Source organism: Centroberyx gerrardi, chromosome 23 (assembly GCF_048128805.1).
Source record: "Centroberyx gerrardi isolate f3 chromosome 23, fCenGer3.hap1.cur.20231027, whole genome shotgun sequence".
Lineage (NCBI taxonomy): Eukaryota > Metazoa > Chordata > Actinopteri > Beryciformes > Berycidae > Centroberyx > Centroberyx gerrardi.
Genome location: NC_136019.1, coordinates 14,870,405 through 14,884,452, shown reverse-complemented (window position 1 = coordinate 14,884,452; position 14,048 = coordinate 14,870,405). Strand labels below are relative to the sequence as shown.

Sequence of the window (14,048 nt, the reverse complement as noted above, 5' to 3'; positions counted from 1 at the left end):
TGGGTGCACTTCCTGGAGCCAGTTGTAACCTGTTAATATCTATGAGTGTTAAACAAACACAGTACAGCAAAGAACACAGGTTACAGTTGAATCCATCAGTCTGTCCAGCCCATCTAGCTTTTGCACTGCACCATAAATATAAAAGCTGTAGGTGTCTGATAGAAATTATAGCCTTATACCCCAATGGGATTGATTTTCCTTGTATTTCCTCCAACAGGGAATAATAAAAACACATCATGTTTATTTGTTTATTCATTAGTACCATAATTTGTTCTGTCTGTGGTTCATTGCAGGCGCACAGTATGGGACTGGGAAATAAGTTCAAGGAGGTGAAGAAGGCCTACACCGAGGCCAACAAACTTCTGGGTGACCTCATCAAGGTGAGACAAAGATAAACCTTTTTTGAAGTCCCTCTCTTTTTATGCATGCAGGAGTGCACTGCCGCTGCACAGTGTGTCCATATGCAAGTGAGATGTTCAAAGAATTCAAATTTTACTCGTTCCGACCAGCGGAAGGTACAAGGAACGGTCTGGCAGCCGGTCGCTTCAGAAACACAAATTCTGTCAAAATATGTCTATTCACTTCTACTTCTACTTTTCATCATTCACGCAAGAACAGACAGCAGTACCCAAACAGATGTTGGTGACGTCAGTAGGCACAGAACTAAACTAAACTGTTAGATGGAGAACTTATTGAGTCTTAATGAGACAAAACCCACATGAAACACCTACACACAACTCACTGGTCCTGGTTTGCTTGAATTGGTTGCATCTTTGCAATTCTTCCTAGTCTAGTGATTGAAGAAGGGTAGGTGACAACCCTGCAGCTAAATCAAGAGCACATTTTGGAATTGGCTCCATTAGTGGCGCAACCATAGCTACAGGATGCGTGGGTTTGATATTCACCAGTGGAGGAAGCAGTAGTCCTTGATGGCAAAAACCCAGTCTCCCCACAGGGATCATTAAAGGTTTATCTAATCTAATGAGTGACAATCGATGCTTGTTGACTCGTATCTTATAGTGAGATGCAAAGAATGAGTTTTGGAGGGTAATTGTGAAGTTGAAGAAGCCAGATAACTATTGTTCATCTAGCTTAGTGTGACCATCTACCACTTAGGAAAGAGACTTTGGGAAATGAAGCTACAGTCTTTGATAGTATGAATGACACTTGGCATAAAATAATCAGTGTTTGGGTTGGCACAATCTAGAGCAAAAATGTTTTTTGTGAAGTTGTTGGAACTTTTTTCATACCTCCAGCGATTCAGTTTTTACTTCCTACATTTTGTCACAAAACAAAAATGGCCAAATCTCCGCTTATTGTCTGGAATTGTGTTTGTCACCTGGCAAGATTAGCTTTGTACACATTCAATCAGGAAGCATTGGGATGTATTGGAGCCTCAGTGATTTTAGTGGCTCAACATTTTTCGGGGGGTCGGCTCTGGCACAGTCCAGGGGAAATCAGTTCGGTTTCATTTGGCTTCGTCAACGTTTCCCCTCTCTCCCCTCCTTCCCCCTCTTATGATTGCATAGACTTTCTCAGAGTGTGTTCTTGTGTCCTCCATGACGCGTTTGACGTAATGTCTAATGGCCAAAGCACGATTCCAAATGAAAAGACGATGAGAACAGAGGGTGGACAGAGGTCACAGACGTTTACTTGCCAACTGAGGATGCATCAGATGGTGACTTGGCTGACGAGAATGAACGGGAAGCTCCAGCATTCATTGGGAGAGCAACACATCACATCCCAAACAGCGCAACAGTCTTTAATACAGAGCCGACTGAAACAGATGGGAGAATGAACAGCTGTGCGTCCTAATTGATCACGTGCGCGATGTCGAGCACACAGCCCATCTCAGACTGTGAGTGCGCTTCTCTGTGCTCGATTTCTTGAGAAGTTTGTTATCTCCAAGACAACTTGGGAAGAGCATTCTCCACAAGGACACGGCTATCACTTTGGCGTTCTTGGATTTGATATTCACCCACAGGCATCTCTGGCAGTGATTGGTTCTGCCTTGCTGCACTTGTTCCCTTGCCTGGCTGAGGCAAACGATCCCAGATTAATTCCGATAGATCCACCACTCTGCACTTTCTGGATTCAGCTCAAGCCTCGTTTTCTCATTGACTCTCCCCGACTCTTTCTCTCCCCACCTCCCGCTTTTCTTTTTCTTCTCTCATCCCTCTCTCACTTCATCCTCTAAATTTAATCGTCACACCTTACATGCATCAACCTTTTTTTTTTTTTTATATCTCTGATTAGTCCTCTTTCTTTATCTACCCATTTGACCCTTTACTTAACCAGACTGCTTATATCATTTATGTAGCCAGGCTAGTTTTAGCCTTTACTTAACCAGGCTGCTTTTGTCATTAATTTAACCAGGTAAATTTTACCCTATAGAAAACCAGGCTAGTTTTACCCTTTCCTTAACTAGGCTTGTTTTCCCTTAACCTGGCTAAATTTACAGATTCATTAATGAGGCTAGTTTTACCTTTACCTAACCAGCATATTTGTAACTCCAGGCTATATTTAACGTGTATTTCACCAGGCTGTGTTCTGCACTGTTACCTAGTCCAGTTTCCACTTGGTGTTGGCCTACTCTGTGTTAATTTTAGGCACCGAGCAGTTCCAGTGGACCGGTGTGGGGGTGACTTGCTGAAGGGCACATTAAAAGCCATATTGGCAATTCTGCAGTCAACAGTTTAATTCTCCCCTAAATTCACTCCTGCCTGGCATTTTGTTTTTCCATTATCTTTCATTAATTCTTTCGCTTTCCTCCCTTCATTATTTAACCATCACAGCTCGGTAATAGATTCATCCCTCTCTCACCGCATTCACACTCCCGCTTTAATTATTTTGTTTTCTCTCTCGCAGTGTTTCTTTATCACTCAGCCCTCTCACTTTTCTTTCTCACCTTCCCTCTCTTCCTCATTCCGGTGTTGTTTTTTTTCACGCCACCTTCGTTCCCCAGCCATTTTTCTTACTTTGCTCACTCTCTTCTTAGCCACGCTCCCGTGGATTCCCCATTACTCTGCCTCCTCCTTCTCTCTCTCTCTCTCTCTCTCTCTCTCTCTCTCTCTCTCTCTCTCTCTCTCTCTCTCTCTCTCTCTCTCTCTTACACTCTTTCTTTCTCTCAATTTTCCTTCTCGGCTCCCCTCTCCCTCATTCCCTTTCCCCATCTCTCAGTTTTCCTCATCAATTCCTCCCCTCCCACCTTCCCCTCCCCTCTCCCCATGCTCTCTATCAACTCAATTAAGGCTCGGCGGGCATCGCTGCACAAGCCAATGTGGGCTTGATGTGCCTGTGGGTCCTGCTTGGCTCTCTGTTGTATCCTGTTAGCTTGACAATGGCTCCGTCTCTCACACTGTTGGCTTGTCGATAAGGGGAAGAAGGAGCGCACTTGTCAGCTGTAGATATAAAGTAGACACACACACGCACACTGCAGTGGAGAGGAGGAGAGAAACGGAGGCATGTGCATACAATGAGCACTCACACACACACACACACGTGCACACACACAGTCTTTCTAGCTCAGCGCTTTGGAGGAATGTGCTTGTGATTTCCAAAACACTATACACTGAATGTCCGAAATATCTGGGACACTGCATCAACCCCCCTTACAATGACAGCACAAACAAACAATTATTTATTATTTAACACAAAGAACAACTAAAAAAGTTAAACATTTCACAAAAACAGATTGAAGTATTTGCATAAAATGTTAGTTGATTTACATATCTTCTCGCTTGCTTCAGCTTATCAAATTGTCTTTCATTGCTCTTTTACATTTGCGCTTGCTCTCTCATTCCCTGTTTCTTATAATGGCTTTCTCTGTGCCGTGTCCCTGAATTAACAAATTAAGACATTTGTACTGAATGCCCCTTAATTGACAGAACTGCTTGGCTAAAAATGCTTAAGTGCTATAAAATGTCTATGAAACACACACCCTCTCACCCTCTTTCTCACTTTCTCTCTCTCTCTCTCTCTCTCTCTCTCACTCACTCACTCACAAGTAAGATCAACTTAACTACATTTTGTAAAGCCTGTTATTCCATCATAGTGGAAAAGGGGCTGTGGTCTACTCTCTAGAAATCATCAAATGTTTGTCACTTACAATATGCATCATCATAAAACTTAACTCCAATGGAAAATATGTCAGTACTATAGCCATTATGGTTTTGCAGTGGCAGACACGGCTCTACAGTTTGTAAATTGACAAAGACAGGAACAAAACAGCATTCTTTTATCAGGAGAGACTTCAGAGATATGGTCCAAAGTATTCTGGAGCACACGGATTAAAGGCAACAAACTTTATTGCAGGACTAACATTTCGACGCCTGGTGCGTCTTCATCAGAGTCAAATAGTACAAAGGCTTGTATTCTCTTAAATAACCTCCCCTAATTAGGGACTAATCCAGCACAGGCTGGAAGAATGGGGAGGGGACAAAAAGCTGCATGCAGGGTTCCCAACTATGCAACAAAAAAGAGCAGTAAATGCATAAATAGATACATAAATATGATATTTGTATCATATGTATATATCTCTGAAGTCTCTCCTGATACAAGATTGCTCTACTCTGAGAGCACCGGACAGGCCTACTATTCCTTGTGAGTTGGTTGAAGCGCGTTAAACCTCTTCCTTCAAAACAGCATTATTTGTCATGATTTGTCAACTAAGATGCTCATAATCCTGACTGTAGGGTTTTGTAGCCTAATATTAATTGCAGATCTGGACTGTGTGCAACTGTGAATAATCATTACCTAGCTTGCCATTACAAATTCACTAAATCTACCAAGATCCAGGGATTTTCCCCCAAGAAGGACTCGAGGTCAACAAGACCGATGGTTATATAATGCGCTCATTCTCACCCATTTTCCTCAACTTTAATGCTGCTGTGATGAGTCTGGCGAGAAATCTGGAGGGCAGAAAATCGCTCGCCTCTCATCTATCGGCATGCACTGTGCGTGTGATCAGAGCAAACAAATTGCAATGGATGCGCACTGTTCTCACCTCCTCTCTGTGTGTCAGCCAGGCCCTCGCAGACGCAGCACGGCACAGTGTGTTTTGCTCAGACGGGGCAGAGAAGGCCGGCAGAATGAGAGATGAAAAGGCGAGGGCGCGAAAAACGGCGTTTATTTCACTAATTTGGAAGGCTATCTGTTTAGACAAAAATATAGTAAGACACACCACTCAAGCAGGGCGCTTCTCTTAGAGAGGGCAATCAGCCAGGTGCTCAAGCACTGGTCGGGGGTCTATGTGTGCACGCGCCTGTTTAATCTACACCAATCACAAAGGAGGAGATTTAGAGAAAGAGAAGGAGACGAGGTAGAGAAGGATTTTGAAGCTTTGAGACAATTCAGTTGTGGATTGTGCAAAAGGGGCTGCAACTCAATATCAGGAAGACGTCCCTAACGTTTTGTACATTCAGTGTATATCGGTTTTTCTTTTAAAAAAATCATTATGTGAAGTTCATCATTCAGTATCTGTAACATATAGAGGACCCGGTCTGTAAATGTGTCATCATATGGTGAAACAGACTGAAGTTACCTACAATATGCTAATACAATATATCACTTCTGTGTTATCAATTATTTGATAAAAGTTGGTGTCACTTTATTCATATCTCATTTTCTAATTAAATTATTTGTATATAAACACAGACACATATACGTATATACACACAGCTGAACTCTTGTGATGTCTTTCAGACCGATTCAAATAGAGAACACACACACACACACACAGACACACAGGCTTCTGCATACACACTTCATACACAATGTACAGACAGACAGGGCTTCCACTGGTCATGGAATTTCTGGAATATCATGGAATTCAAGATAGGAAACAGTCAGGGAGTTTAATACATTTTCTGGGGAAATCAGGGAATATCTTCTAATTTTTTATCATACAGGAATATACCAGAATGTATTTCCCAACATGTTTCACACATTCAATGCATTAACTGGTGGTTTTCATCCCAACTGTAGTGGAAGCCCTTTAGAAAGACAGCATTAACAAACCAGGAAGGAATCACGTGTTTAGGTCATGGAAGCGCTCCGACTTGGTAATGCCAAGTCATAGAAAAGTCATTGAATTTTACATCGGGGAAAGCTGCATAGCGCTGTAACTGACCAGTGTACAATTCTTAGCTGTCCTGTCCCTGGTGTCTCTTCTCTCTTCATTTATTTTCTCGTTTTCTCTTTCCCTCCCCCTCGCTTTGTCCCTCAGCTACATCTGTCGCAATGTTAGCTTGGCAAAATAAGGAGGAAGAGTTGTTTATATTTGAGAGAGAGAGAGAGAGAGAGAGAGAGAGAGAGAGAGTATATCTGTGTATCTTCTCTTTCTCCTCCTACCTCACCTCCTCTGTCACTTTCTCTTAACAATTACAGGCACGTATTCACCCACCTCCACAGACACACACACACACACAAAAACACACACACGCACGTTCTCTCTGTCTTCGGGGGGAGCTCCTCCTTGTATTGCCTATGGGGCTGCAGATGTCTATTGCCTGTCTTTCTTTTTTCTCTCTCCTCCCCTCCGTCCATCAAGTCTCTCTTCTCTCTCTCTCTCTCTCTCTCTCTATCTGTATGTCACTCTGCTCATCAGTCTCCTGGCCTCTCCCTGCATCCCTCTCCACTTTCATTTCATCCCATCTCCTCCGTCATCCCTCCCCTCCCACCTTCCCTCGTTTCGATTAGACCTCCTTCATGTATCCTTAATCTTTCTATCGTTTCTCCCCTCCTCCCTCCCTCCCTAACTCCCTCGTTATCACTCCTCTCCTCTGTCTCCTCCTCCTCTTCTCCTGACAGGTACCATTCTTCACTCTGCTCCTGGCTCGGCTGGCTGGCTTACAGTGTTTGTGTGTGTTTGTGTGTGTTTGTGTGTGTCTTTGCATGCTCTCTCTCTGCCTGTCTCTTTCTCTCTCTCTCACACACACACACACACACACACACACAGTTATGGGTGATACAACATGTTGCCCATTAGGGAAGTTCGGATAGAGGTGGACTTCAAAACAAACACAGACACAGAAATGCAATCACCCACACTCACTTTAACACACACACACACACACATGCACAGATGAGCATTGCCACACTTTCACACACATACACCATACCAGGTTTTCACTGCGGGGAGCGGGGAGGCATGAAAGACCACTTACAGAGAGCTATATGTTACGCCTGATGGGGGGTTGGGGGGGGGAATGCGAGAAGAGGAAAAGTGACAGAAGAGGGGAGGGAAGGTGGAAGGAAAGGAGAGGTGTGTGTGTGAGAGAGAGAGAGAGAGAGAGAGAGAGAGAGAGAGAGAGAGAGAGAGAGAAAGAAGCACAAAAATGGTAATAATAGAAAGAGCCAGTGAAAGTGGAGAGGCGAGAGCAATGGAGAGGAAGGTGAAACGGCGCTGTCACAGGTCCCAAGTGTCAAGTATGATAGTATGAGCCCCTGTTAGAAACCACACTGGGCTACTGGAGAGTTTAAGTGGTGGCGAGAGACACATGGAAGGAGATTAGTGGCCAAATGTCATCACGCATTAAAGGATGGAGAACGGCATTAGCTGGGTCTCCATCTAATTATGATGTTTTGAATTAGAAAAGCTGAATGGAAGCGGCACATTTGGATAATGTGCTCAATATCGTAAACAATTTTTTTGCTCGCTTGAATTGGAAAAGTTTTTTTTATGAAGAATGTATGCAATAAACAGTGATGAAGATTGAATACAAAATGCCGCAGGCTTAGTTCAATCTCATTGTAAAACAGTAAAAAAGTGGCATTAGATATTCTGCAAGACTCCACACTGTCACTCCTGTGTAGCCTACAAGGAGACTGTCATGGTTGCATGGCCATCAGCTGGTACCAAGTGCATGTTATATTGTGTCATTTCAAAATATGCTTAAAATTTGCTTGACAGTTGGAAACATAGCTATTGTAATACCTAATTTGTGCTGCTGTGATTCTTATAATTCATGCACACACTCTGCTTTGGTGATGTATGGACTCATGATCCTAAAGCACCCAATGAAATGTAAGTCAACTCAAAGAGGGACAGGGCAGGAGTGAAGAAACGGGGGCTTACTGGAGAATAAGGTTTCGACTAATGGTGGGAGATAAGAGAGATAGAAAGCAGTGCAGAGGAAGACAGATGGAGACTAAAAGCTATGCAGTGTACATTAGAAAATAAAACCTCCCATTCGAAATGTGCTTTCATCCCCAACAGAGTGTGTTTTGTAGATTGAAGAGGGAGAGAGAGAGAGAGAGAGGGATGGCGAGATAGAGATTGAGAGGCATTGAGCAATGAAGACTTCGAGATTGAGGTTGGATTCACTCAGGAACAGAAGGAATCAATTTTTTTTTTTAACCCTGTGTGACCAAGATGACATTTTCCCCACTCCCCGGCTAAAAACAGAGAAATCCACACACACACACACACACATCAAATATGACTCACATACAGCTGGAAATCTGCTTTCTCTTTTCCCATGCGTGTGTCACCCAGAGAGCGAGATGGACGAGGGTGATTCATCGACGAAGATTGATAATAAGAGTAACAGTCTTGATGTTACCGTAAATTGAGAGAGAAGAAACATTTGGCAGAGGAAGAGAGAGAAGGGGAACAAGAGAGAGGTGATTCATGAAGAAAGGTCAATAGTGAAGAGTGGATGTCTTGACTATCAGCATGAAGACAGAAAATAGAGGTTAGGAGAAGGAGGGATGGAGGGCGGAGGGTGATTCGTAAAGACGGATCATAAGGAAAAGAGCAACAATCCCTAACTTTCCAGTGAAGAAATTTGAAAATTGCACCCGGGAGAGAGGCAGACAGAGGGGAACGATAGAGAAAGGGAAGCAGGGACAGAAATTGCAGAGTAATGTGGGGGTTTTTTTGTGTTTTGGATAGGTTTTGACGTAACTCAGCGGTAAGCCTTTGTTCCACACCTATTACCAAGTTAATAGCCTCTCCGGGGATATCAACAGCCCATTCAAATCTCTTAAGCCTTTCTGTAAACAGTCGTTCTGTAAAAGTGATGTATCATTATCTCCACTATTCACAATCCCAATCAAACTGCGGTGTAGGTGTGCAGCGGGGGAGTGGTGCGGGGGGGGGCATGTGCACTTGTTTCAGTCAGCAGGGGCCGGTTGTTGCCTCCGTCTTGCCTGGGGAAGCAGCGATTTGCTTGCGAGTGCTTTTGAAAATTTGTCAAGTGGCTGAAGGCTTAAATGGGCGTTGTGGGCCGTGTTAACAGACCGCGCCGGTTGTTTATCGTGGGACGGTAGCTTGTCGCTGTGAAATTAATTGCGATGACACATTTCTCATGCTAGCAAAATAATTGGCGCTTATGCTGATCTGCTTCATGCTTCCGTTAAGTTCCAATTTGCCTGTTCTTGGACTTAGTTTCCCGTGAAATGTCTTCCTGTAGACTGCAAAGTTACAGATGAAAATCAGAAAGGAGGGGAAATAATGAAGTGTGCTGATGCACTGCAGCTCAGACAAGGTGCAGCATGTTACACTGCTGGCTGCTATGACAATTCACTTGACAATGATATATTTAGAGGCTATCCTACAGCGCACGGTTCAGCTTTAAGTGGAGCAGTCTATACATTAACACTGCTGTTTGCACTGATAGCACTTTCTATCTATAGCAGGTTCGAATGGGGATGTTGGTGGACCAGTTATCCCTGGAGACTAAACGCACTTCCATACACACACACACACACACACAGAGAAGTTGCACTGGGCATGTTGAAAGACTAAAGTGATCCCAAGAGCCCAGCTACCCTCCATATTACCCAAGTCCCAGGAGTATCCGTGTGCATGTGTACATGCGTGTGCTTTATGTCTTCTTATTATTATTATTTGGTAGCACATCCCCTGGAAATAGGTGTCAAGTTCTCTTTCATTTTTCAGAGAGTGTCAAGTTGATCTATATTTGCTCACCCACTCTCTCTCTCCTCTCTGCCAGCTGATGTGGACAAAGTGCACTAATTGCCCTTTAAAGTGTCTGTCTATAAAAATGGCGTCCTGAAGAATAGAGGCTCGCTCTTTGTTCTCTCCGGCACTTCCACTGTCAATGCTTAGGTGCAAAGCTCCTCAAACTCTGGGTTGGGCCCAAAAACAGGTCACTGGCTTACTCCCGGTGGGTCCCATGACATGACGAGAATAGCTTTCAATTTTTAAGAGCCTGGGTGAGAGGCTAAATGTTTGGAGCCGTATTTTTCTCCTCTCTCTATTCGGCCTTTGATCTTTTCTCTCATCTTTAATGATAAAACCTGAGAGATTGAGTCCAGGCACACACATGGGTGGCTGGCTGTGTGTGTGTGTGTACGACAGAAAGTTACCTGAACATACTTTCTTTAATAGTGAGTCATATTAATTGATCTCTCTCTCTCTCTAATGCCCAAAGTACCAAATGGAAGTGAACAGAACGCCTTAAATGATATATATCCATGTCTCCATTCATTACCGTAGAATAATAATGTGTGCAATAGATATTTGCATCAGTGTCCCGGTCGCAGTCCAAAAAAAAGAGACTCCACTTATCACCATTATGCTAATAGGGATCGCGATTACCATAATGATATGCTATTATAAATAATGAAAGAATGAATATATGTGATTTTAATGAATGTTTTCCTCACTTTTTCTTCCTCTCTCCTGTTCAGTTTCTGATTCGCTCTTGTCTTGGAGCCGACCTGCGCAGCTCAGTAGTTGCCACATCAAATGATTGAGGAGATTGTATGGACGTAAACATCTTTTCATTCCTCATTCTGCTCCCCCCCCCCCCCCCCCTTTCCCCTTTCTCTGGGTCACTCGGTACTTAATCTTCATAGGCGGTATCTTCATTATGAAGCTCCTGCCACCACTTTTTTTTTTTTTTGCTTTTGGTTGCTTTGAGAAATCCTCACGCAATCCTACCTGTGCCCAGCTGACACAGAAACAACACAGTTTGAGTTTGAGGGGGTTTTTTTTATAAAGAAAAGCAAATGCTATATCATATTGTTGAAAATGTCATCCCATCTCGTCCGTATTTACATTCTCTCTGTGACTTTCTGTCTCATGTTTGTCGGATGGGAAGGCCAGAGGTCACATACCGGAATGGAATAGCAGGACCTCTCCTCGCCCCAAGCACCGACATATCACCTGCATTAAACAGAAATACCATGAAGCAGGGAGCAGACAAGCGAGCATTCACTCGTCCTCCTCTTCCTCTTTCCTCTGAGCTTTTTTTAAACTAAAGAAGGGATTAAACGATGACACTAAAGCATGATGAAAGATTGATACTCACCGGTTCTCCCCCCCTGCAGGTCACTCCGTCCTCTAAGATCGTGGGCGACTTGGCCCAGTTCATGGTGCAGAACAACCTGACCCGGGCCGAGGTGGAGGAGCGGGCCGACGAGCTTTCCTTCCCCCTGTCTGTGGTCGAGTTCCTGCAGGGATTCATCGGGATACCGCATGGAGGGTTCCCCGAGCCACTTCGGTCTAAGGTACCGTAGTTTATATCACACACACACACACACACACACACACACACAAATACAAACAAAAAGAAGAATTGTCCTCATCTGTCTGGCGGCAAGTTCTTACAGGGATTTATGATTTCCATTGAGGATTCGCTGAACTTTAAGTTCAAGTTTAAATGTAGTCACCGTTTTGCAAGTATTATAAATAAATACGCAGTTTGAAATCTGAATCATGCAGAGTCTAGAGGTTAGGACAAAGCACTTAGGACTAATGTAAGATACACCTGCGTCTTCACAGAGGTAAATAGACAAGGGTCTGAACCAACACCCACACACAAGCAGAACACAAAAACAAACTCTTAACAAAGTTAAACATTTTTATCTTCCTAACAGTATGTACTGTTAAACCTGTTACCTGGTTGGCATGAGAAAACAACAGGACAGGGGGTTAACAAAAAGCAGATGAGAAAGATAGTTTGGAAGGAAAGGAGAAGGAAGATACCAGAGACCGAGACCAGGGGGTCACATGTCAAAAACTTTTGAAACTGTCATGTCAGCAATAGGCTCATTGAAAGATGTCATGTCAGCAACAGGCCCGCTGAAAGATTGTTAAATGCATGTGACCATATTTAGCTGTGCTTCTGCTTGCTTGCTAACTGAAATGTAATGCTTGATTTAACTAAAGACAGTGTCCACCTATCAGAAAACAGGAAACGCCTGTAACTGTTTTAATAATCAGGAATATGTTAAAATATGATGAGAGGGGTGGTAAGAAAAACACCCCGCAGAAGCTTGCTATATAGGTCCAGCTTGCTTGCTGAAGAGACAGATACAGCTAAACCTTCTGGAAGGGATTGATAATTTTGTTGCGTATGTTGCTTTAATAAAAATTCGGAAAGACAAAGCCAGGACTTCAGGAAAGGTAAGCCTGCTGATACTAAATGGGGTAATATTTAGCTCTCACCAGGGTGACCTGATTAAACTTGGTTGGCTAAAACAAGCTAGATACAGAATTAGGTCATACATTTTGCAAAGATAAAACTACTAACCTTCTCTCTTGGGGGAACTCAGGGAATATCCCTTTTGGGCTTCTAGGCCTACGGGAGCTAAGGTTGGGTTAGTGACCTGAAGGGAAGGGACTCCCACCCATACCAAACCAAGGGTCGTTAGGGATGGGTGAGACTAATACGAGGTCATTTTAAGTGAGGCCTTGGCATAGCAAGCCTCCATCAGTGAGTTAGTCTTTCAGGACACCTTAAGGGGAAGCAAGAAACTACAGTACACACAAACTCACAAGCGCAAGTGCTCGCACACAAACACACCACAAATACACACACACACACTTATGCTCGGTTACACCTCACCGTCACGAGTTCCCAGGAGGAGATTGACAGCGGTGAAGAAAAGCGTGACGTGGCTCTCTCCTCTCATCCCCGCTCGCTCGCTTTCTCTCTTTACCTCTGTCAACTTCTTTGTCTCTGCCTCTCGCGCCTGGAAAATGCCGAAAGAAAGACGCTGATCAGCCAAGTGTGTGTATGCGCGTGTGTGTGCGGCCCCCGCCCGCATGGCGCCGGCGTTGCGTCCACGCACCGCCTGCGCCGACCCCCCCCCGGAAAGTCGCATGAACGCACACGTGCACACACACATGAAACGCACGCATGACTCTCACAGAAACCCGCTGACTTATTGGCACAAATATGCAAAAACCGTACATTTTCAAAAAAGTCCGAGTTTTGAAAAGTGAGAGAAACTAGTGGATTGTTTGTTTGTTTTTTCGCCTCACTGACGTCCATGGATGCCGGACATTCCATAATGCATTATGAGCGGGCCGGCCGGCTGGTCCCAGACACATGAAATATTTGTTACAAGACCCTGTCTGCTGTCCATTAGAGTAACAGAACAGCACAAGATTATCATGATGTCGGGCTGCATGCGTGAGAATGTGACAATCTGTGTGTAACTTTCCTACATGTGTGTCAACGTCCTTTATGGAGTCTGAGAGTGGGGATCAGCTTATTAATCATTATGTCTCTTTCTCCTCTTCCTCTCTTAATGAGCAGCTGTAGCATTGGATTTGGCTGAGGGCCATTTTTTCCTCCTGTCAATCTGTATTTCAGATTTCTTCTTTGTCAATCCGTTAATTGGTCCTTTTATGAATCTGTGTCCGTCTTATACCTATTATCTGTCTGTCAATCTAATTCCTGTCTCTCCCTCACACACTTCCCCTTCTGTGTCTACCTGTCTGTGTATCCGGCTCTTGTCTTCCCTCGTCTTCCCGTCACCCTTCCCTTCGTCTAGTTGTCCTGTTTCTCTGTGTCTGTGTAGAAGCCTAGACTTAAGCGAATATAAGATCAAACGTCAGTCGAGGCGTTAACGTTTCCCAGGCAATCCCGCCCTCCAGAATCCCAATTTTTGTTCCTGACATACGCCTTGCATACCCTCTGTCTCTATTTCTCTGTCTGTGCCTCTTTCTTTTTTTCTCTCCCATTTCTACAAAACAAGTGGCAATGGGAGACATAAAGTGGGCGGCTCCTTCCTATTTACCCAACAAGATGGCGAGCAGCTTTGTTGTTGATCCTCATCCTCAGGTT

At 44.0% G+C, this 14,048-nt stretch overlaps 1 protein-coding gene across 1 annotated transcript in view; it reads left to right on the top strand.

The window, feature by feature from the left end:
- LOC139917252 (pyruvate carboxylase, mitochondrial-like) overlaps positions 1–14,048 on the top strand; it is a 281,612-nt gene that overhangs the window by 248,359 nt on the left and 19,205 nt on the right. The window contains exons 21-22 of the mRNA XM_078291757.1: positions 294–380; positions 11,302–11,481. Coding sequence (XP_078147883.1) covers positions 294–380; positions 11,302–11,481 — 267 coding nt within the window. The remainder of the gene's footprint in view (positions 1–293; positions 381–11,301; positions 11,482–14,048) is intronic.